The sequence below is a fragment of the Primulina huaijiensis genome, chromosome 11 (genome assembly GCF_012295235.1).
Source record: "Primulina huaijiensis isolate GDHJ02 chromosome 11, ASM1229523v2, whole genome shotgun sequence".
Taxonomy (NCBI): domain Eukaryota; kingdom Viridiplantae; phylum Streptophyta; class Magnoliopsida; order Lamiales; family Gesneriaceae; genus Primulina; species Primulina huaijiensis.
In genome coordinates this window covers 16,929,763-16,953,678 of record NC_133316.1, presented here as the reverse complement: position 1 = coordinate 16,953,678, position 23,916 = coordinate 16,929,763, and the positions used below count along the sequence as shown (strand labels likewise).

At 34.8% G+C, this 23,916-nt stretch overlaps 1 protein-coding gene and 1 pseudogene across 6 annotated transcripts; both read right to left on the bottom strand.

The window, feature by feature from the left end:
• Window positions 1–70: 70 nt before the first annotated feature.
• Window positions 71–19,866, bottom strand: LOC140987233 (RNA polymerase I-specific transcription initiation factor rrn3). 6 transcript variants are annotated; one of them, XM_073455663.1, is made up of 16 exons: window positions 19,754–19,866; window positions 10,022–10,135; window positions 9,832–9,915; window positions 9,678–9,749; window positions 9,519–9,590; window positions 9,167–9,424; window positions 8,249–8,365; window positions 8,054–8,167; window positions 6,210–6,332; window positions 6,060–6,128; window positions 5,831–5,934; window positions 2,585–2,668; window positions 2,392–2,479; window positions 1,202–1,321; window positions 858–1,042; window positions 71–551 (listed from the first exon to the last, which is right to left on the bottom strand). In XM_073455663.1, exons 2-16 carry the CDS (start codon window positions 10,106–10,108, stop codon window positions 245–247), a joined length of 1,884 nt encoding a protein of 627 aa, XP_073311764.1. In that variant the 5' UTR covers window positions 10,109–10,135; window positions 19,754–19,866; the 3' UTR covers window positions 71–244. The 6 variants fall into 6 exon arrangements, with proteins under 6 accessions (XP_073311764.1, XP_073311762.1, XP_073311766.1 ...); XM_073455661.1 differs by lacking the exon at window positions 19,754–19,866 and adding an exon at window positions 11,188–11,489; XM_073455665.1 differs by lacking the exon at window positions 19,754–19,866 and adding an exon at window positions 10,395–10,413.
• Window positions 4,643–5,824, bottom strand: LOC140987234 (large ribosomal subunit protein uL29-like; annotated as a pseudogene).
• Window positions 19,867–23,916: the final 4,050 nt, after the last annotated feature.

The following is a 23,916-nucleotide window of genomic DNA, read 5'->3' as shown; positions in this document are numbered from 1 at the left end:
CATTTGGCTCTCAAGCACGTCATTTTATTAAAACTGCTGTCCACATAGAATAATAGAGAATTTTTTGGGCTTGAATTGCAATTTGACGGCTTTATATATATGTCTTGCTTAATAAATAGAAAGAGATACTGATACAACACTTTGATTCAACAAATATTGTTCAACCACAACTTGTTTTGCGGGACAAAATAGAGACCACCAACAGACCAACGAAACTATGGCTTTTTCCTAAAGATTTGACAAATCACAGGGACTCTGGACTAGTCGACGGTCTGATTTTCGAGGGCATCTGCATAAATCTCTGCACACTACCTCCAAATTTATGGGATGTATCTCCGGGCGTAATGGACATTTTGTCTAGTGAGACGTCAAATTCGTCAAGATCAAAAGCATCCTCGTCGGAACTCCTGGCACGGCCAGCGATTGGAATACCTACCCTGTCATAGTCAGCACAAGCCTCTATGTCCTCTTCTTCGTCTTCATCACTCGTGCCTTCTTCGTCGTAAGTACTTCTCACCATCGACCAGGAAACATAATTTGGCCGAATATATCTTCAAGTAAAAGTGTCGGAGGAAATAAGAACAAACTTTAAAACAGACTCCATAGGGGATCAACAGTGCAGTCGTCCCTCAAAATATTTTTTGTGTAATTTCTAAAAATTTGCAAGTGTCATCAATCTATAGATGAAGGTATCATTCTCATCAAAATCCTCAAATTATTTTTTGTGAGTAATTTCTAAAAATTTGCTAGTGTCATCAATCTAGATGAAGGTATCATTGTCATCAAAATCCTAGATCCGACCCAGATTATAGAAGTAGATATATGGGAGAAATGAGTAACAAAGACAAAAACCAAACCTGTCACATTTCAATAATAAGCATGGATCAAAGGGAAAAAACACATCGAGTCTATCCATCCCACCAAATGCACGTGAATGTTCCGATTCTAGGAGGCCGTGGTCAGCAAAGATTTGAGGCAGGGAAAATATGTGGTTGTCCTTCGCCAACCGAAGAAATTCTTCTACTATTGATGGCAAGCATACCTGGACAGAAACCAAAACATGGAAGACCAGAATCAAGATCAACTAATATGGTTAACTTAATCAGAAATTCAGTCAAGGACAAAAGAAAATGACAAACAAAAAAATGAAATATTACTATTGGCAACTATCATACATACGAGTCGTGCTCAAATTTTTTACCTGTAATGGTTTCAATGGGTGCCCAAGGATATCGTCAATATGCATATGAAGTAGTTGTAATTTCAGACGAGGTATCGCAAGCATTTGTCTCATGCGGAAGCACAGTATATACATAGTGGCCTACATAACAGAACAGTTGAAAATCATTTAGAAACAGATTCCTTGCACGTTCCTTGGAAAATTAAAAGCATAAGTTCACAAAGAACTGGTAACATAAGCTATCACCACAGCTACATTTGTACGGTGGCGATATAGGGGCTACAGGTACCTGTCCCCTTTAAGGTCATAGAACCATATTTGAACAACAACACTCATCACTCTTGTCAATTTCACCACTTATCCGGATTCGTACTCGAATAGGTTTCTATATCTCTAGTTTAGAATAGAAATCCAAACACGTAGAAGCGAATTCAACAAATTCCTCGGTTTCTCTTTTGACTCGGTTCCCCAAGCCCCCAATTAATGGATGGCAAAGAAACTTAACTATCGCCATTAAAATATGTCACTGGCTGGTTGATCCATTAGTTTGACGAAAACATGTCAACATTATTTCCTTTCTGGGGGTAAAAAATATCCTCCTCGTCTCTACTTTAAGTTAAGGTTAGTTTTTTCTCTTTGCCTAGCCTAGTATAATTAAAATAAAAAATTGCCTATAAGCGAACCCCTAGTTTTTCATTACTGAAGTTTTTCTCTCTCCATGTATTCTGTCACACTCACAAATCACAACCCATCTCTGAAAACTGGCCTTTCGCATTTATTCCTTCTGATAAATCTATCTCATCCTTACACCACTAGAATCCTTCATCGCCACAATATTTATGTTCCTTCCAGTCTCATCAGAAAAGAATGTCACAAGATAGCTTTGCACCATCTACTTCAACCATAACCATAACCATAACCATAACCATAACAGTGCCAGGTGTAGTTTCAGATCAACAATGGCACAAACAATTTCTTTTCCACCTTATGTCTTTATAGTTCTACCAATGAACAGACCAAACAACAATTACAAGGCAGGTAACCCATCAAAAGAACAAGAATATGAAGGAGATCTGCATTAACAATAAGTCGGACCAAGTAAAGCATACAACCTCTAAAATTCACAAAAGGGAAACTAAAAATAAAAAAAAATAATCAAAACTTAAGCTTGTGATGATTGGGAATAGCTAAATAATCAAGGCATTACACACCTGGCATCCAGCATAAAAGACTTTATGAGCTTTTGGATTAATGTCACCAACCTGCTCCTTGCAGTACACATAACACCAGTTCACCACACTGCAATGTGAGAGAAATGGAGCAGTCAAAAATTTGCATCTTGTCCTTCAATCCTTCTCATTCAAGAAGTAAAATGTCAGACGTAATAAGAGATTGAGTATCAACCTTTCCAGTATAGTTGCAATAAGTGAGATGTCAACAAATTTTGCGCGAGCCAAATAACTAGCAAGATATGAAACAGCACTCATTCTGCATGTAAAAATAAGCAGGTTACATATCTTGATAAGTCGAAACATAACAAGCTCAATAATAACACGGAACAATTAGAAAAGGTGAAAAAGATGTGTTATATGAGAAAATAATACACTGAGAAAGATGTAGATAAACCTAAACAAAATTATTTACAAATTGAAAAAAGAGCTAATCTGACTAGTGATAATCGATGCAACAAAATTTACATGGTAAAAAAAATTGGCACGATCCATTAGCAATCGGATCAGAATAAAACATTAAGGCAATGAATATCTGGAAAATCACTTATATGGCACCTAACATAGTTATTTGAGGCACAAGTCGCACTAAAGCGCTAGGGTGCCTTGGGCCCTGAGACACAAGGTGGAAACACACACTTTATCGAATTAAAACGCATTTAACATACATTTAAAAATTCCACACATTTAGTGCTTTATACTACAATATTATATAAATTAAATATATTTCACAAAGATATCAAATTATATAAATAACAAATCCATTAATAAATAATATTGCGTAAATCATAATTCATAACTAAATAAAAACTTCATCATCTCAACATTACCCCAAATGATGTGCCAAAAAATCAATGTTGTAAACGGCGTTAGGTGGGAGCCCGAGGCTGTTGTTTAAATCATAACCAAATTAAAACTTTGATCATCTCAACATTACCCCAAATATGTGCTAAAAAATCAATGTTGTAAATTACGGAAGGCAGTGGTGGGGCAGTCAATGACCACCTACCACCTCGGTACCTTGTTAAAAGATTGAAAGGTATCCAGTAAGCATAGTAACAACTATGATGTAGGAGCACTCTCACCTAATACCTGCTACTAATTATTTCAAGCAGCACAACTATAGAATTCCATATCTATGAATAGCCGCGTGCAAGCACCTTTAACAAGCAAGTAGCTAGCTTCCACCTTACTTAACAGCAAGGCGCGAAAGCCTTCGCAAGCAGATTGAATAAGATCTTCTAAGTGAACATTTCTAACCGCGGTTCTTCCTAGAGGCCATTGATCTTTTACCAATCCAATCATACAACTCAGAATGGAAGAGAAAAGAATGGGGGGGCTCTCGTTTGCTCTTATTCACAACTTATTTGAAACAAGAGAGACATTTTTTTCTCCCCACATGGGTACAAATGGATAGTTCAATGTGCTCATCGACGCCTAATATGTTATTTATCTATCTCTTGACTCGAAATGGAAAGTATTCAAATTGGATCAGTGATCGATTTCTAAGTTTTGTCGTAAACCTAATTGGTTACATGCAATTTGCCCATTTAGAGAAGAGCGGATGAAAAGGAAAGAGTTGAAGTTTGGAACATAGGACAATTACTTCTGTCGTGTATCTTCGATCACTGCAACCTCAGATGCTATGTTTCAATTTTCGATTATAGTATTGAGCGAAAGGTTACACCTAGAGGTGAAGGCCTGGCACCGCCTATGCGGTTGAATTTTTTTTTTCGATTTTTTATAGGCAATTATATATAATCATGCAATGTAATTATAAATAATCATATTTTTTATGTAATATATGTAATTAAATAATGTTTATGCATAAAAAAGTTTAATACATATAATACAATCCAATCAACGTGCAAATAAATATATAAATTCAAACTATCAAGATAATTAAGGTGGTGGCAGACGGCGACGGCGACTGGAGTGGTTTGAAGCAGTTGATGGCTTATGGTAGAAGACACTTGAAACCAAAAGTAAATATAAAAGAAAGTGAGAGATGTTTTTATTATATATAGGGTTTTTTAAATTAATTGACTTTGATTCGTTTTTAAATTATTGACTTTAACTAGTTGACTTGGATTATAAAATCAATGACCGCCTCCGCCGCCCGCTTTGCCCGCCAGATAGCCTTGGAACGCCTATAGAGACCGTCTTAGACAAGGCGGGACAGTCGAGGGCCGCCTACCGCCTAGGCAGAACAGTGCAAAAAATACAAAAACTTTAATAGCGTATTTCCTCACACGAAAGTACATCTCTTACTTTTACTGCTTTTCTGTCTTCAAAGAAGCCCGGTGTTTAGTGAGGCGGCTGCAAACGGCACGGGTCTTCTTGGGTTGGGATGGAGATCAACGGGCAAATATTTCTTGTTCTTGTACACTTCCCAGATAACAGCTGCTTCTGAGATATGACGGTCAGCACCTTGGCAATGGAAAATCTTACCACCTTAATCTTGGAAAGCTTATTCGGAGTGCTGCCGGTGACCTTTGCCACTCGCAGCAACGCCAGCTACGCTTTCAGATCTTTCAACTGCGCCAAAATATCCGCCTTGCCTTTCTGCCTCAGCTCGTGCACCTTGGCCCCAGCCATGTCCCGCTTCCTCTTTATCTGGATGATTGTTTCAGTATGCGCAGAAGGGTCCAAATGCACGCAAGGTTTTCAGTTATTAAATTGTTATGGGCTTTACTAATTGGACTTCAAAATTGGTTGGGCTTGGCTTATAAATTGTTCCAAGCCTTAGTACATTCATAAGGCGCGTTTTTTGCGATTCACACAGGCCTTGCGCCTGGGCTAAGGCGCACGCTTAAAGCGCGCTTGTCTTAAGCCCTACCCACGCGGCATGGGCTGCGCCTGCCTTCTAGGTGCATGGGGTGTGCCTGGCTGCGCCTGTCGCCTCCTAGGCACAGCCAGGCGCTCGCTTAACAACTACGCACCTAAGTTACACGCTTCTCCAGCACTCACTCCGAGGATGTAAGTCAAGTGTTAAACCCCTTCGGACCCTTCATTTTTTGCTACTAGATAATTTTCTGGTAGGAACTTGTTATATTATCTGATGGACCAACAAATAAAAAATTGGACACATTTACAACAAAATCGAGATAATAAATGAAATTTTGACTTAATTTTGCAAGTTAAAATGAGTATAAAATATAATACGCTTTTTCTCAAGAGTAACAGGTTCTTTGCTGTGGTAATTTCAAAAGTATCTACAATGGACCCATAGCATGCCATTTGCAGATAAAAAAAATGTACAGCTACATACATAAATCTGTGCCAGGAGTTGAGCAAAGAATATCAAAATTTCATTGACACACTTCTCAACAAAAATAATATTTAATTTATACAGTATTAACATTAAAAATAAAGCTTCAAAGAAACCTTAACCCTTACCTCAAAGAACCTTAAGCCTTACCTCAGTTCAGGATTGAGACCACTAACGAAGGTATTTATAAGCATGCTGACAAATTTTTTTCCACAACTTTCAGGATCCAGAGAGCAGGCGTAGAACATGATAAACTACAAAAGATACATAACAAATATAGTCAAAGTTCATGACAGCTTCCACCAAGTAAAAATGTAAATGAACAAAGAATTGATGATAAACTACAGTATTTTAAATGATCCCAAGAAATGGTAAATACCTGACAAAATTTTGATTTATAGGCAGTCAATATAGTTATCCGAAATGATTGGAGAAGAGTCTCAAACACCTTAAATATCATTAAAAGGTGAACAAGGTAAGAAATCTGCATCATTAAAATGGAAAATTAAAGGAACGACATAGATTTTACCTGAACTAGATGACCACTCTCACTACTGGTTTTAAGATGTTCAAATACAAGTACCATTAGATTATCCAGCTTTCTAGCAACATCAACTCCACTAAACCTTTGTATCAGACTTTCCCAATCAAACTGGCATATAAATGAGATTATATTACAAAAATGATGCATAAATCAGAAAAAATAGTCCATTTAAAATAATGTTATCAGAATTCTGGAACAACAGTTTAACGTGTCTATGTTTTGGTATAATGTTAAAGATTATCCAGAACCAGAAACTTCTTTCGCTTACAGTGACTTTGACCCAATAAGTCAAACTCAAGTTTCCTACGGTTATTACTTCAAATTAATATCCTTGTCTATAAAAATAAATGGAAAAAAAATCATCAATCGACACCTAGTAGACATTTATTATGAAACATCAAAAGTGTGGATCAAAATGAGACAGCGTGGGACTAGATAAGCAATATCACCCCCACGATTAGATAAGTAATACCACCCCCACGGAGCCCATTACCGGGAAAATCTGAGCCCGGTGGAGGCCAGGTAATTTTTTTCTTTTTTTTTTTATAGGAAACTAATTTTATTATAATATTTTGATGTTACACCATATGCGCGGATGAGTAATCCGTTACAACGTTACAAGAAGATTATCTAAAAGTTCAGCTCTATGACCTCATTACACAATTGTCACGACCATACAAATTTCCAGTCCCTAACTAAATCTGAAGTACATAAATGATTGTACTCTATCAAGTTTATCGTCCAAGATGCGACCCTGAATTTTATTTTCTCCCAGACTTGATCAACTGACTCAGACACCTCTTCAAATATTCTGCTATTCCTTTTCAATCATAGGGACCAAAATATGCAGTGAATTATCATATACTGGAAATTGCTGAATTTTTTCTCAATGGGACACCCAGAATCCAAATATAAAAGATCTTTAGCTTGCCTCGGAAAAAGCCATTGAAATCCCAGCTCTTGTAGAACTTTCATCCAAAGACCTCTCGAAAATGAGCAATGCAGAAGTAGATGATCTTGATTTTCCGCAATGCAATAGTTTGTACTTTCGAACCAATTTTTTTTTTCAACTAAAGTATTCATTGCAAACCCACCCTATTGTTATTTTAATCTAAATTTTCGAATAAAACAATATTTTTTCAACTAATGTATTAATTACAAACCCACTCTATTGTTATTTTAGTGATCTAATTTATTATAACCATTTTCAATATAAGCTACTTGAAATCAATATTTGACTTGATTCGTTTTTTATTGTTTATTTATAGAAACCGTTAATTTTAATATAAATATGTATTATTGATAACATCAAGAGAGACGATAAATTTTCTAGTATAAATTTTAGTCATGCAATCCACACGACAAAAAAAACTGTTGTTACAACTTCCTCAGATAGCCATTTCTGTTTTTACTTAAAACACTTCCTCAACAGAGACGCACCCTTTTTTTCCTTCAAAAACCAAATAACAAAAACCAATTTTCCAAAACACAAAATGAAAATAAGAAGAAAAAAAAGACATTACCTAACAAAAGGACTTAATTGAAGCCGAAAATCGTGAATCATCAATAATGTCTAATTGAGTTTATTCTGATAGTTTTTCAATAGAAAAGACATGCTCAAGCCTATAACTGTTACAAATAACAAGAAATGAAGAATAATAAAAAATGATCTTCTTGTCAGTTCAGCGTAATAAAACAGAAAACAATCTGACTAACGAACGTAACGAATAGAAGATAACCGGCAAACCAAAAATCATAGCAAAGGAGGTGTATGTAATCAATAAAAATATAAAGTCATATAACCAAAAGAAAAGGGAAGGAAAGAGCACCTCATTATAATCTTGTTGAATATGATCTATAGGCACTTCAAAGGTTTCAAGTTCCAAATCCGACTTACCCTTATGAAAATCATCCTTCAAAATGTCACTCCAATCTATTTCGACCTACATTGAGGACCAGCGAATTACCTACTTCAGATCAGTGAAGTCTTCAAGAATTAATTTCATTCCTTTAAATAAACTTACATCCAAATCTCTAAGGCAATCCACAACTGCAAAAAGCAGCATTGAGCTTCCCACAAATTCACTAATCCTACCAGTCAGCAATCTCAACATATTCTCCACGTATGTCTCAATGAAAACCTAAAGGAATGAGATATCAAGTTACAATAACCATACCGTAAATAGAAAAGATAGCCATGCCAAGAAACACATCTGAAAACAGCTTCATGTTTTCATATCTCCGCTCAATTGTAACGGAAATTAAGGTTGAGTAAGCTACTATTCTAATGCACTCAGCTAAATGCTTTTGCAACATAAAGAGATTAAAATAAAGGCATCTGATATTCTTAGTCAATTCCAATGCCCTGATAAAATATTAAATATTAATGAAATTTCATGATCATTCTGGGAATTATGTAATGGGAAAAGAATATCATTCATCATAGTGCATGTATCAAGCACAAAGCTCAGTCTGAGGCACCTTTATCTCAACACATTCTTCAATTACAGGCCATGACAGGGGACAATAACTCTCACAACAAAAATTTCATACAGTAAATGAATAACCATAGGCTCTAAATACTAACACGGGCATACTGACGCTCTAATATTGAATTCATCTGTCCGAACATGACCAAGTGGTCACTCATGAAGCCAATCCTACCGGGCATACTTGCAAATAAAATTATGTTGACTCTACCATTACTAGTAAGTGAGGCCAATGAAGTGTGAGAGAAGTACTGAAAGCCTGTTTGAGTAGTTACAGCTAAAAACTTTGCCTGATCAATAATGTCGCCTCCGAAATCACGTGACAGATAAATGTTAAAAAAATAACAATCTTCAGCGAATTCTCAAAGTTAGTGTGTTTAAATTTAGCTAGATCGCTAAATTAACGCAATAATAAAAAGTAACAATAGCCAGGAATTGTGTAAATGATCTTACATGTTCCTTCATCTTTATGTTTGGCATCCTATCTATGACTATCTTCTCAAGCTTCCTAGGTGAATGGACAGGACTCATCCTGGCAATATTTAGCAAAGTTGAATGGACACGATCAAGAACTTGGTTCTTCTTAGTAAGCCCACGTGATTGCTTTAATAAATCCACAAAATACGAAGCAGAAGAGGGAGAAGTTGGTGGCATGAAATTGATGACAAGCATTTCCAAACATAAATCAACATATTCTCCTCTTGATGAAGCCTATTAGAAGGTGGAAAAACAGCCGAATGGTCGATAACAAAGTATGTCAATAAAAAATTTCAGTAAATAGATAGGACACATACAACTAGCATACCAAGTGTGCGAGCAATTCAACCAATGCATCCATAACATCAGTATCATAATCCCACAGGCTCATTCCAGATATCTGAAGTACCAAAAAATATTGAATAAATTACAAAGTAAGTCACAACAAAAGTGAAAAACAAAAGTTAATTCAACTGCATGAACTTACAGCAACAAGAAGAGACCGATGGTGGGTGATGTCTATGTAACGAACAGCTCCAGTCACTGCTTTCAAACATGTCTGCCAGTCCATAGAAAATATTAACTCATAGGATATTCTACGATGGATACCCACAAATTTACTTGGAAAAACAACAGCTTACCACAAGGAGGGCCACCTCCTCAGTGACAAGACGTTCTTTACGGTACATCACAGCAACAAGCTGGTTATAGTAGTCGAAGTCGCCCTAAATTAGGTAAAATTTAGTTATCTATTAGTAGGATTTATAGTATAACTCAATAAGATTGATTGAATGATAACAAAAAAAACTCCAACAATCATTCTACGATTACCTCAATTGCAGCTTTAAGAGCACTCCTAATATGTTCATCCAACTCAGAATCTGTGAAACTTGGTTCACACATGACAGGTGCTCCCATTTGTATCTTGTAACCTCAACCGAACCACTGGCAGTCAAATTGATAAACAGAAAAAAAATTCAATAATCTACTCATTAAATCGCTCTTTGCCTTCCTAAAAAAATATTGGATGAAAAATAGGAGAGGTCTTGAAATTAAATTTCAGTAAAAAACAGAGAGAAATGCTAATATATTTTTAAGTGCCGCTAAAATAAAAGAAAGACGACAAATCAAAAATGAAAAAAAATTAAACGAAAGAGAACTCTGCAATAATTAAACGAGTACTATAGAAGCCCTACAAGTGAACTTGCAAAGAGATGGAAAAAAATTATGCTGTGCAAGTTGAGAAAGGTAGCTCTCTTGTGTTTAGAGTTTTGTAGAAATAAAGGTCTGCTGATCAGGGTTTTTTTAATAATAAATAAATGATAGTGGGTTTAACTTTGTTGGGCTTGAAATAATAGGATGGGCTTAAAAACAATTGGCCAAAAGTTAACATAAGTGCGCTTTTTCTCGCCTCAATCAAACCTTCCCGGATACCTGATACCCGATCGGTACCTAAAAAATATCCGACACCAACCTGATTTAAAAATGTAAGGTTCAGGTAAAAATCTGAACCCAACATTTTTGAAAAACCCGACCCAATCAGGTCTTTGGGTGCTGGAACTTTGTAAGATATTTTTTTTTTTGGGAGCTTCAGAAAAATCAATAGGTTTTCGTTGTGTGAAAAAATCCCCCTTTCCTTCCTGAATAGAAAACCCAAGATTCCACACGGACTCTCGGCTAGTGCTTTGGGGATTCTTACAACATTTGAAAAGTGAATTTTAGGACCTAAAGACCTGTTTTGACAGCAGCTTATTTGCTGAACATTATTGTTTCGTGTTGTTCCTTTGAACCCAGTAGCATAATTGGATGAAAATCAGACGAACTCATCCATTTCCAAACTCACATACACATTATAATACGACCATAAAAAATCCATATATGCATGCATACACCATAAAATGCATCAAAAGGGATGGAATAATTTTTTAAACAAGAACTATCAAAATCTGTCAAACTAGACAATAGACAAAAAAGATAAACTAGGCCAAAATTCATACCCTCCCGATGCCTGAGATTGATCGAAAAAAGCCTACAAAAGTCCGTCGATGTCTTCACGGTGTGTTGGTCTGAAGGAAAACTGAACAGCCCCCTTCGTCTAGGTTTTCTTTCTGCGCAGGCTGTTGTTGTTTCCTCTCTCTTTACGCAGCTGTTCCGCCGCGTAGATGGCCAGCTGCCGGCCTGAGATGGGTGGATGGAACTGGAGTTGAGGTGGTTTTGGGATTTGGCGGTGAATTTGGATTGGTACACGAAGAAGAGTGTTGAATGCGGCGGTGGTTTGTTCAATTGAGTGAGGGTTTTGCTTGGTATTTAACTTTTTTCGACAAAAAAAGATTTTACTTTTCATGATCTATAAAAATAACTAAATATTACGATTAAAAAACTTTAAAATAATTTAATTTACAACTCAAATAGTTAGCAAAGTTATAAAAACAAATTTTAAATAAATCAACACTACTAAAAAATTAAACTGACCCGATCATCAAATTATATAATTCTAATCAAGGAAAATCATAGAAAACTCAATTTAAATTATCACAAGAGAAAAATCAAACGCATAATATTATAAAACCGAATCAAATCTTAGTATGATGATTTGGCTATTTCATTGGTCATCGTAAACTCGATGTCTAAATGTAATGTGGGTTATATTTGAGGCAACATGAAATATCAATTGAATTTCTTTGATTCCTCCTCTGTCTCCTTTAGTTTTCTTTCCAAATCACTCATTTCAATTAGACTTGTCAAATCGGGTCAGGTCCGTTGGACTAGCTCGTCCCGCTATAAAAATTGAGTGAGTTGAGTTGATAAAATGACGGCCCGTTTGGAGGCAAGTCAAAAGGGTTGAGCGAGCTCATTTGGGTTGCGAGCCAAGACGGAGTGGGCTGGCCGCCAAATTAGGGTAGAATTTTATATTTTTAAGTTTTATATAAAAATTGGTGATATCTTTTTTATTTTTCTAATTTTCTCCTGCACCGCGCCACGCCTTGCTTCCATCACTCTAGTAAAATCCGAATCTCTATGCTTCTTCTTTGTTTTTTTTAAAGATATTATCATATTATGCTCTCCTCCCTTTTCTGTAATGTTTAACTCGAATAACGATTGATAGGCTCGGGTCCAGATTCTAACTTTGCGTGGGAAAAATCCAAGTATATTTCTATTGCAGAATCGCAGGACTTTGTTTAAAAGTATTGTTTATACTCTTCTTTTTGTTGGTATGTAAGAAGGCTATGCTGTGAATATTTTTGTGGAGTTTTGTGAACCATGTTTTGGATAAAATTGAACCTTGATGCACATTTATTATACCTTGCAAGTTCCTTTATAAATGAAATTTTAGCCTGCGTCTTAATTCCATTGTTGCAATCGTTCAAATGTTCACCTACGAAATGGTTGATCTCTTTACGCTTCTTACTTTTTTCATATCAATTGTTTTATGTTTTCGCAAATTTCTTGTTGAAGTGTTGAATGAGTTGATCCTGCTGAGAAGCGATTCTTTGTTGTGTGATTTTACTCGTTTCTTTTGGAAGGTAAATTGTGTATTCTCCTCTTAATATCAATTTTTAAGATATTATAACTGTGAATCTTAAATTTATTATGATATTATTAATATTTTTCTGATCTAAAAGGTGTGAACGAAGATTGCTTGAAAAAGGTTGTGATTGAAATGATTGAAGTTATTAATATTTTTCCTTATTGTATTTGCAGATTATGGATTCTACCATAAACCAAAGTATTAATATAGATGATTATGAGAAAATTGGAAACAACAAACATGGTCAGGAGGAAGCTACATCCAAAAAGCCTAGAGAATTTTCTGATGTCTTGAATTATTTTACGAGAAAAGAGATTGGTCAAGATGGTATACAAAGAGCCGAATGTAAGGCATGTAAGAAAGAGTATAAATGTGGGGGAAAACAATATGGGACTTCTACCTTAAGGCGACATCTTCAAAACTGCAAAATGGTAAAATTTCATGATGTTGGACAAATGATTATTGATCATGATGGGTACATGAGGTCAAAAAAAATAGACCAAAAAATTTCACGTGAGTTATTAGCTGATGTCGTTATTAAGCATGATTTGTCATTTTCTTTTATTGAATATGATGGTATTAGAGCTTGGGTTAAATATATAAATCCTGATATGCTTTGTATTTCCAGAAATACTCTTGTTTCAGACATTTCAAGAATCTACATGAGAAAGAAAAAGAAACTTAGGCTAACTTTGGCTAACATAAAAAATAGAATTTGTTTAACTTCAGATGTATGGACTGCATGCACTAATGAGGGCTACATTTGCTTGAGTGCCCCCTTTGTTGATGATGATTGATGATTGAAAATTGAATAGTAAAATACTTAACTTTGCTCATATGCCTCCTCCACACTCAGGAGTTGAATTGGCATCAAAATTGTTTGGATTTTTGAAAGAATGGCGGATTGAGAAAAAAGTTTTTTCTTTGACATTGGATAATGCATCAAGTAATGATAATATGCAAGGCATTTTGAAAGAACGACTCTCGTTGCATGATAGCTTGTTGTGTGGTGGTGAATTTTGTTCATGTTCGATGTTCTGCTCATATATCAAATCTCATTGTCCAAGAAGGTCTCAAAATAACTAGTGTAGCTTTGAATAAAATTAGAGAATCTGTTAAGTATGTGAAAGGTTCAGAAGGTAGGATGAGAAAAATTTGAAGAATGTGTGAGAGCAGTTGGTAAAATTGACAGTGGTATTGGCTTGAGATTGGATGTGCCTACTCGTTGGAATTCAACATATTTGATGTTGGAAAATGCCATCAAACATAAAAAGACATTTTCTTCTCTTCAAATGAATGATATTAATTACAAATATTGTCCTTCAATTGAAGAGTGGAAAAGAGGAGAAAAAATATGTGAATTTCTTGGGCCATTTTATGATAGTACCAATTTGATCTCCGGTTCTTCTTATCCTAAATCAAATTTGTACTTAATGCAAGTTTGGAAGATCGAGGTTTTGTTAAATGAGAACTTGTCAAATGAAGATGAGGTGATAAGTGATATGTGTAAAATGATGAAAGAGAAGTTTCATAAGTATTGGAATCAATATAGCGTGGTACTTGCATTTGGGGATATTCTTGAGCCACGAATAAAGCTTTCTATGTTAGAGTTTTTTTATTCGAAGCTTGATGATGATCCTATCAAATGCCAAGAGAAGATGTTGATTGTGAAAACAAAGTTTTATAGACAATGATGAATGTGAAAATATTAAAACAACATCCTCCGAGAAGGATCCAATGTTGTTGAAATTTTTGACGAAGGAACATTGGAGGGAGCTATGGTAGAAGATTAAGATTGAATGTAATTTAATGAGAATTGACTTTATAGTATTTGTTTAATTTCTTCATGTGTGGTTTAAGTAAGAACTTTATTTTTTATGGATTATGTTGTGTGCTTTCTTAATTTCTTATTTCAATGTTTTTAAGTATTTTATGAAACTATTTGATTGAAATATATTTTTCTTCTATGTTTATTGTAATATTGTTCAGCATTTTTTTCTTAAAAAAAATAAGCGGGTCGGCCCGCCTTATCCACGGCCCAAGGTGGGTTGGGCTAGGCTGGGTTGGCCATATAGAGGCCCGCCAAAATAGCGGGCTGGCCCGACATTTTGACATGTCTAATTTCAATCTCCTATCCTCTCAATTGAGCCAAATATTGGGTTAAACTTGTATCTTTTTTCTTCTTCCTTCTTCTTTATCTATACTATCTTATTAAGTTTAAGATACTTAGAGTGACTAATTTTTTATGTCATTAATTGTTTTAATAATTATATATATCAATAAAGTGTTAAAACTTTAATGAAAGCCACATGTAAGTTCAGCAGATAGAATCTTTGTTTTTTAGGCATCAAGCTAAAGGTTCAATTCCAATTTGTGTATTTTTATTCCTTTATTTTTTCTATTTATTTTTAAAATTCATATATCAAAATTGCAGTATAGCCTCTCACTAATTCTTATAATTATATTTTGATCTTAATTTAAACATAAACCAAATGAATTATAAAAAATATTGTATAAGCATGCGACGCGTGCGTTCGTGCACTAGTTTCTATTATGTGTTTTTGGGTCTCTTGGCTAATTATTTTTTCCGTATGATGTTGATTAATGTTTGTTCAGTTACATAAGAAATCACATTTTTCTTCTTTATTTAAATTCAATAACAATGTTATACTCTTCAATTGTTGGTGTTCCGTTTTCTCGCACCCAGAGAGTTGCGAAAGTTTAGAAATTTTGTGTTTTGACAATCAAAACTTTCTTGGACGTTGTATGATTTAAACAATTCATAGGACGTTCAGATTTGATTTACCTTTGCGTTTAAGAATGCTGAACACCAAACCAATTCGAGATTACCGGAGTTAGTTCTTCTTGTAAATCTATATGAATGACCTACTGAAATCAACCATTTTCTTCAACATCCTGAATCAGGAACATGATCAGAAAGTGAATTCCTCGTATATATCGAAATAAAAATCTAAACGAAATTTGTGTCGAGAGTTGATCACTGAAATTTCAAAAGTTTTAGCGGTGGTGCAGCGGCACGAGGGTGCTTGAGGAGGAAGGGGTTCGGTCGTGTGAGAAGAGAAAATGAGAGAATATTTTGTGGAAAAAAACTTGTGTAAAATTATGTTATTTCATATAACCCTTAATGAATTATTTTAAATTATTGATCTAATCAGGACTCTTCTTGAATCAGTATACAGTATTTTCATTATTCAAAAACTCTCATGTAGGTATTTCCCAATCTTGAACATAGCATGCATCATTAAATTATTATCAGTTTTCGATAATACAATACATACATATACAAACACATATATATACATATATATACATGTACATATTTATGCTTTAAATTAAATAATTTTTATTTAATTACTCAATTAATTATTTGTTAATTAATCTATTCTAGATTCTTATATAATATTTTATGAGAATTTTGCATTTTGTAGTCACTACTACTAATTTGCTTTTTAATTAGTATATTCTAAATTTACTAAATAAATATTTGTGAATTTATTCTAATCCCGATCGATCATCAAGCAATGCCGACGCATCGAGGGTACAATCTTGTTCTCATAATGAAAAATTAAAATTTCGAAAAATGTAATTTTCCAATGATTCATTTTTTGCAGCTGCCCGTTTTGATAATTTCTTTACTAAAACAAACAGTTTCACTCTTCTTATTTAACTAGTAGTTTAGTTAACTTCCACAACTTCCATTACATGGAATCAACTTATAAACTTCTTTATAAACAATATGTTTGACCTCCAACAAACTACAGTCGTCAAATTCAACTCTTTGAATGTGACTATCTCAACGGAAACATAGAATACAATACTTGTGTGACCCTTAGTGGTTCAGGGATACAACTAACCATGAGTTCACAATTTCATGTGATTCAGAACAACATTTGTTTATATTCGGTCTTACCCTAATTAGCATCATTATTTTTTCATCAACCCCTTGATCAAGAACTTCATAACTCAAGTCTGATTGCATCCATTGGATCATGATAAGAGCATCTAGTAGCATTGTCTCATGATCCCTTAGGTATTATTGATAGTGCTTACAAAAACCTTAATTTGTGATTAGTATATAATATGGTATCTTCAACTCATATATCCCGATCAAATCTGCAACCACTAATATATCAAGAGTTGCAAATGAAATATATAATGATGTTATGTATATTTGAGTAATAATACTGACATTGTATGTGCAATCGAAGAAAGGTCTTCCCAAAATGCACATGTCTTACTCTGACTAGAGATTCTTTGCACTATTAACTCATGAGATTACATAGGATATCTTCACTCATAGGTGAGCGGTGAATCACATGATTACAATGCATTGAATCATACATATTTCGAAATTATACCCAACCTCGCTACCTGATAACCCTCAACAGAGTCGGTAAAATGATCAAAATGCATGCTAGTACGTGAAGCCTCCACATTGTCCCATGTCAAAGGACTAATGATATACAAACATAACGGCAGACTTTTTCCACTCGATAAGTGATAACTACTTGGAAAATCAGAGGAATGGTTGTTCATTTTATCATCAAATGATCACTCAACTGTATGAATGGACATCTACATGCCCTCACCAATGAAAGATGACATTTATATCACAGATGATAGTCTCAAGCTCGAACGAAATTTATCCTTATTTTAGACGGTTGAATCGACTAGGAACTAGTTTAGAATATAAAACACGCTTCTTAATGAGTTTCATGATTTTACGTTAAGAAGCAGACCTTATGATACCTATTGTATATTCAAAGACTTTATCTATGTAGCTGCATGGATATACAAATAAAGCAAATACCATAATTAGCTAAAATCATATAATATTATTAAAATAAAAATTATTTTTACATAAGAGTCAATAAAGCTCAAGCCAGAAGTTGGATTGCTGGTCACCTAATCTAACAATCTCACACTTGCCATATAACCAACTACATATATATCTCAAACACATTGCTTCACGATTCTTATCAAACAATGGTCCTGATGGGGGACTCGACAGTGGATCAACAACGTTTTTTGTAGAGGTGACTCTCTTTACTGATATGTCTCATCTTCTCACAATATCCCGAAAAATGTTAAAACATCTACTACTTAAAATACTACTGAATTTTTTTAAAGTTTAGGCCTTGGCCAAATTATACATACATATATATACAAAAATTCGTCTCACTCGTTTTTCCAAATGACCCAAATACTGAATAAAAGAAATGCGGTTTAAAAATCTAAAAGGTGTGACCCACAGAAACGTTTACAGTTTAAAGTAAAACAACCACATAATACTAAAAACATGCCAAACCTCAAAGTATAAAAATCATAACCGTTTTGAAATATTGTTTAACCATATCCCTCAAAAAAGCATAAAATGCAGAAGAAACGCAAGGTCTTCGGGCTTCCAGTGCGCTATCAGCCCAGTCTACTCAGTCCTCAGCACCTCCAGTCTCCTCATCAACAAACTGTTTATTGCATCAATCACACCTAGTGAGTCTAAAGATTCAACACACTTGAACCGCTATAACAAAATACATATACATATCAAGCAACAGTAAAAAGTACTGTAAGTAAAATAACTTTCGTGATAATGCCAAAGCATGAACGTATACATAACTATAACATTAACATGAACATAAACATATTCAAATCATGTCACCATAAACATATTCATTTTCCTTTATTGAATTCAGATCATTAGTTATGACTTTTGTATCAGCTGTTGTTCTATGGATCCATCTACGTATAACCATGGTACCAGGCGACGGGGACATCAGCGACACTCTCACCCGTCAACTGAGCCTTGGCCTTACATGTTTCGTGTTCGTGTTCGTATTAGTCACAACCAAGTTACCTCCTTCAAACATGTCATCAGATTCATCACTTAATAAAATTTCACGCATATACATATATTTTCTTGAAACCAAGCATGCAACATATTATCAGTTTTTTCATAAAAAATCCATATTCCAATGAAATAAACATTTTACACATGCATTTTCAGTTGTTAGGGTAGTGCCAGAACCGCTAAGTTGACCTGGGGAAAAATGATCCCTAATTTGACAATTTTACCTCTGGACCTTAAAATTTCGACCCGAATCCATCCGAACTATATAAAACGCCTCGAAACATACTCATCATTATTTATCAGACGTAAACTTGAGCCCATGCATTAAATTCTATAATTCGTTTTAAAACTTAGACCGGAGTCTCGGTTTTAATCCGAATTACCGAAAATCAAACAAACTTTAACCATAGTTCAAAAACTCCTAACCAATTCCATATGACCCAATTTAAACCATCTATAACCTCAGACATATCGACATAACATGCTGCAACACCCAAAATGAGCCATACCCACTAAAATTGTTAAAACACATGTACTGGACTAGCGCCTAGGTGCTGGCTGTATAGCGATGCGGATCTACAAGTGCCGCAGCCTAAGCGCTGTGCGGAAGCGCCGCAGCGCAAAAAGAGCAGTGCAGCGACTCTAACCTCCTTCAAACAAGGAACCTGATCCGTCATGACCCTGCACCATACCAGGCGTGATCTAACCCATCTAGGACCATGACGTGAGTCTCCCAAACACTCTGGTCACTGCCCGAAAGCCGCACACACAGCCCCTCCATCTCACAAGCCATACACGCCCTAACACCTCCAACAACCAAGTCATGAAGAATTCACTCGAATCCCCTAAATCGCATGTTCCAGATCTGATATCAACACTTAAAATACATACACAACTGCTGTGGATCACGCCTCATACCTCAAACCTTGCAGCCCCCGTTCGAACCGTGATAAACGCGTGAACCATGTGTCAAAAGATTGAATTTCCTCATGCATTTTTGAACAACACTAGAATAAAACATTAGATCTGACATCTATCATGCATAATCAATCGAAAACATGTATTATGGTGTGAAAGACAAGAAAATGAAGGTTTCGAGTGTGTCTTTGTGATTAAACGCTTGAAGAACAACGTAAATGATGCGAGAGATAGACACCGAAGGGACGAGACAACGTTTCCTATGAAAATCCTAGAGAAAGCGATCAAAAAGCTGCTGTTGGATGCTCGTGTTGCTGGTTGCCGTGAGGGAGGAGTTGTGCTAGGGTTGAGGCGTGTAGAATGAAGGAGAAACAATAAAAGAGTTGGGCCAAATTTTGATATATAAGGGATTAATGACCTATGCTCAAAACTTCTACTAAAACAGGTCCATCAGGTCCCATAATAATAATTTGTTTTGATATGTTTTCAAAAATATTACTCAAACCCTCAAAAGTCCTCCAATTTGCTGAAAATCGACTACTGTTTTAAAATATGACTCGACGTGTAAAAATATCCCAAAATACTTATTTTCGAAAATTCATAATAAATACATCATATATTAAATAATTAAAACAATTATTTAATAAAAATATTTCTCTTAACTGTCCCCGGTCTTCGTTCCTCGTTCGAACATAGAATACTGCAAAATGCCCTAATTTATGCAATTCCAGTAAACCATGTCATATAATCATACATTCATGTCATAACCATGTATTTAAAACATTTAATTAAGAATTTTTAATAATACCATAGATTTGCATGCAATTAGGTTACGTCGCTTGAATTTTCTATATCTTACATATGTGAACCTTCCTCAGTATATGTTTGTATCGCTGATGAGACATCGGTTCCTTTGCTTGACAATGACATTGGTGTTGTCGTAGTAGACTGAGTCTGGATCAGCTTCTTGAGGACTCTTGAACTAAATTTCTCATCCAAACAGCCTCTTTTGCTGCAGCTGACGCATCTATGTATTTGACATCAATGGTTGAATCCGTTGTGGTGTTTTGTTTCGAACTCTTCCAAGATACAACACCACAATTGAGCTTGAATACAAATCCAGATGTTGATTTTGAATCATTTACATCTGATTGGAAATTAGAATCAATATAGCCTTTCAATTTTAATTTCTCACTCTCATAAACCATCACTACAAGAAAAATGATTTTCCGCAGCACGTCATCAACAGCGTGCATTAAAAGCACGCTACGAATATTACTTTTAATGGCGTGCACCCATATGTGTGCTGTTAATATTTTTGCACTTGACAGAAATAACGACGTGCATTAAAAGCACGTTGCGGATAGTAATATCCGCAACATGCATTTATGTGTGTTATTAATAAATTATATAAACGACAACGTGCAGTTATATGTGAGATGTTAATAACCTATGTAATTTTCGCAGCGCACAATAAAAGCACGCCGTTAATAGTATTATTAACAGCGTGCATGTTTATGTGCGCTGTTTATAGTAAAAAAATTTAAAAAAATCGTGTCTAGACTAATAACGGGGTACATTAATCGCACGCCGTCAATATTATTATTTACGACATGAGAATTTGTGCGCTGCGAAAAGCCATTTTTGTTGTAGTGCATGAACAAATTCTTAATTCTTCTTAAGTATTTAAAAATATCCTTCACGACTTTCCAATACAATGGACCATGATTCAACTTATATATGCTTGCAACACTCAGTGCAAATGCAATATCATGTCGAGTAGATATCATACCATACATAATACTATCAATGGAAGATGCACATGGAATGCGAGTCATGATTTCTATTTCTTCATCAGTTTTATGGCACATAGACTTAGATAAAGAGTCACACCATGACACATTGGGATATATCTTATTTTGGACTCCTACCATGGTGAATCTTCTCAGTATGATATCAATATAAGTAGATTGGGTGAGCCCTAACATATTTTTTTTTATCTATCCCTATAGATCTGTATTCCAAATTCATATTATGCTTCACCCATATTTTTCACGGATAATTTAATAGTTAACCATATTTTAGTGGATTGCAACATCTCTACATCGTTCACAATGAGTAGTGTGTCATCAACATAAAGTAGAAGGAATGTCGATGTACTCCCACTACCATTCTTATGCACACAAGGTTCCTCAAGGTTTTTAACAAAATTAAACTCTTTGATAGTGTTGTCAAATATGAGGTTCCAACTCCTCGATACTTGTTTGAGTTCATAAATGGATCTCTGAAGTTGATGTGAATCCTTCAGGTTGAGACATATAGATCTCTTCCTTAATGTTACCATTAAGGACTATTGTTTTCACATCCATCTGTCATATTTCATAGTCATATCATGCTGCTATGTATAGCAGTATCCTAATGTACTTGAACATGTCAACTGGAGAAAATGTTTCTTCATAATCAATTTCTTTCCTTTGAGTATATCATTTTGCTATCAATATGCTTTGAAGGTCATTACTTTCCCATCCACCTTATGTTTTCTTTTGTAAATCCATTTAATTCATATGAGGACAATTCCCTCAAATGGATCTACTAAGGACCATACTTGGTTGGAATACATGGAGTCTATTTGGGATTGCATGGCTTCAAGCCATTTGTATGAATCAACATCTGATAATGCTTTCTATAAATTTATTGGATGACATCTAGGAATGGGCTCATCTCGGCCCTCTTCAAGAAGTATACTCGTCCCCTTATGTCGACTTGAGACCCTTTTGGATCTCCTAAGAGATTATATCTCTTCAACCGGCTGTTGGGGTGTGAGTTCTACTATTTCAGGAGTGGGTGTTTCTTGTATCTCTTCGAGTTCAATCATCTCACATTTTCTATCAAAAGAAACTCTTTCTCCAAGATAGTGAAATTCCTTGAAACAAACACATTTGTTTCATTGAGATCATAGAAATAATATCCAATGGAACTCTTTAAATATCCCACAAAGTAGCACAAATTGTCTTTACTATCCAATTTTTCTCTCACTACCTGCTTCATATAAGTAGGACATTTTCATATTCTTAAGAAAGAATATTTGAGAGGCTTTACCTTCCATATCTCATATGGAGTTTTCCTTTGTATGGATTTGGTCCAACAACATTGCCGCAATCTCAAGTGTAAATCTACAAAAAGATGACGATAATTCAATGAATCTCATCATAGATTGAACCATGTCCATCAATGTCCAATTACGACGTTCTGACACACCATTCAACTAGGATATGGTAGATGAGGTCCACTGTGAGAGAATATCATTATTCCTATGATAGTCTTGAAATTCAGTACTTAAGTGTTATCCACCTTAATTAGATCGAAGTGTTTTAATACTCTTTCTTAATTGTTTATATACTTCAGCTCTGAATTTTTTGAACTTTTCAAAAGGTTCAGACTTGTATTCATTAAATACACATACCCAAACCTCAAGAAATCATCAGTAAAGGTAATAAAGTAAGATTGTCCATACTTCATTGCTAACATTTAGCTGGCCACACACATATTTATGAATGAAATCCAATAGATCAAGTGTACGCTCCATTTTATCTAGAAAAATGGGCTTTGGTCGTCTTTCCTTCTAGACATGACTCACATGTTTAAAGAGAGTTTTTGCCTGATATGTCAAACATGCCATCTCTCACTAACTTATATATTCTTGTTTGGAAAATATGTCCTAGTATGGCATGCCACAAATGTGCATTATTTAGACTATCTCATTTTCTTTTGTTTGTTGTTTAAATCATATTCACTTGGACATTGTTAGTTAGAGTATCTTTTATTTTTAAGGTATAGAGATCTTTATGTAATTTATCTATTCTAATTAAACATTTATTCTTGTAAATATCGCAATAGCCTTGAGCAAATAAACAAGAAAATCTATTATTATCAAGCATAGAAATTAAAATAATATTTTTAACCAAGTCAGAGACATATAAAACATCTATAAAAATTAACTTAAAGTTATTGTTTAATAATAAGTAAATATCTCATATGGCATTCACAACAACCTTTGCTCAATTGCCATCCTTAGGAAGATCTCACATTCCCTTAGTCATTTACTTTTTGTCATTGCCTGCAATTATTGCATAGATGAAAACCACATACAATATCCAACACCCGAGAAGTTGAATTAATTGAGATATTTACTTCAATATAAAACATACATTTACCAGAACTCTTCTGTGGCGCTAGATATTCCTTGCTGTCACGCTTCTATTGTCCAAGATTTTTGCAGTGGAAACAAATATCTTCTGTCTTTTCGGGCTTTGTGGGCCCTTTAGAAGTGCTTGAAGCTTTCTTCTTGGTGGGTTTGTGTTTCTTGGAAGAGCATAATGTTTCTTTCCCTTCTCTTGTGGGCCTTTCTTC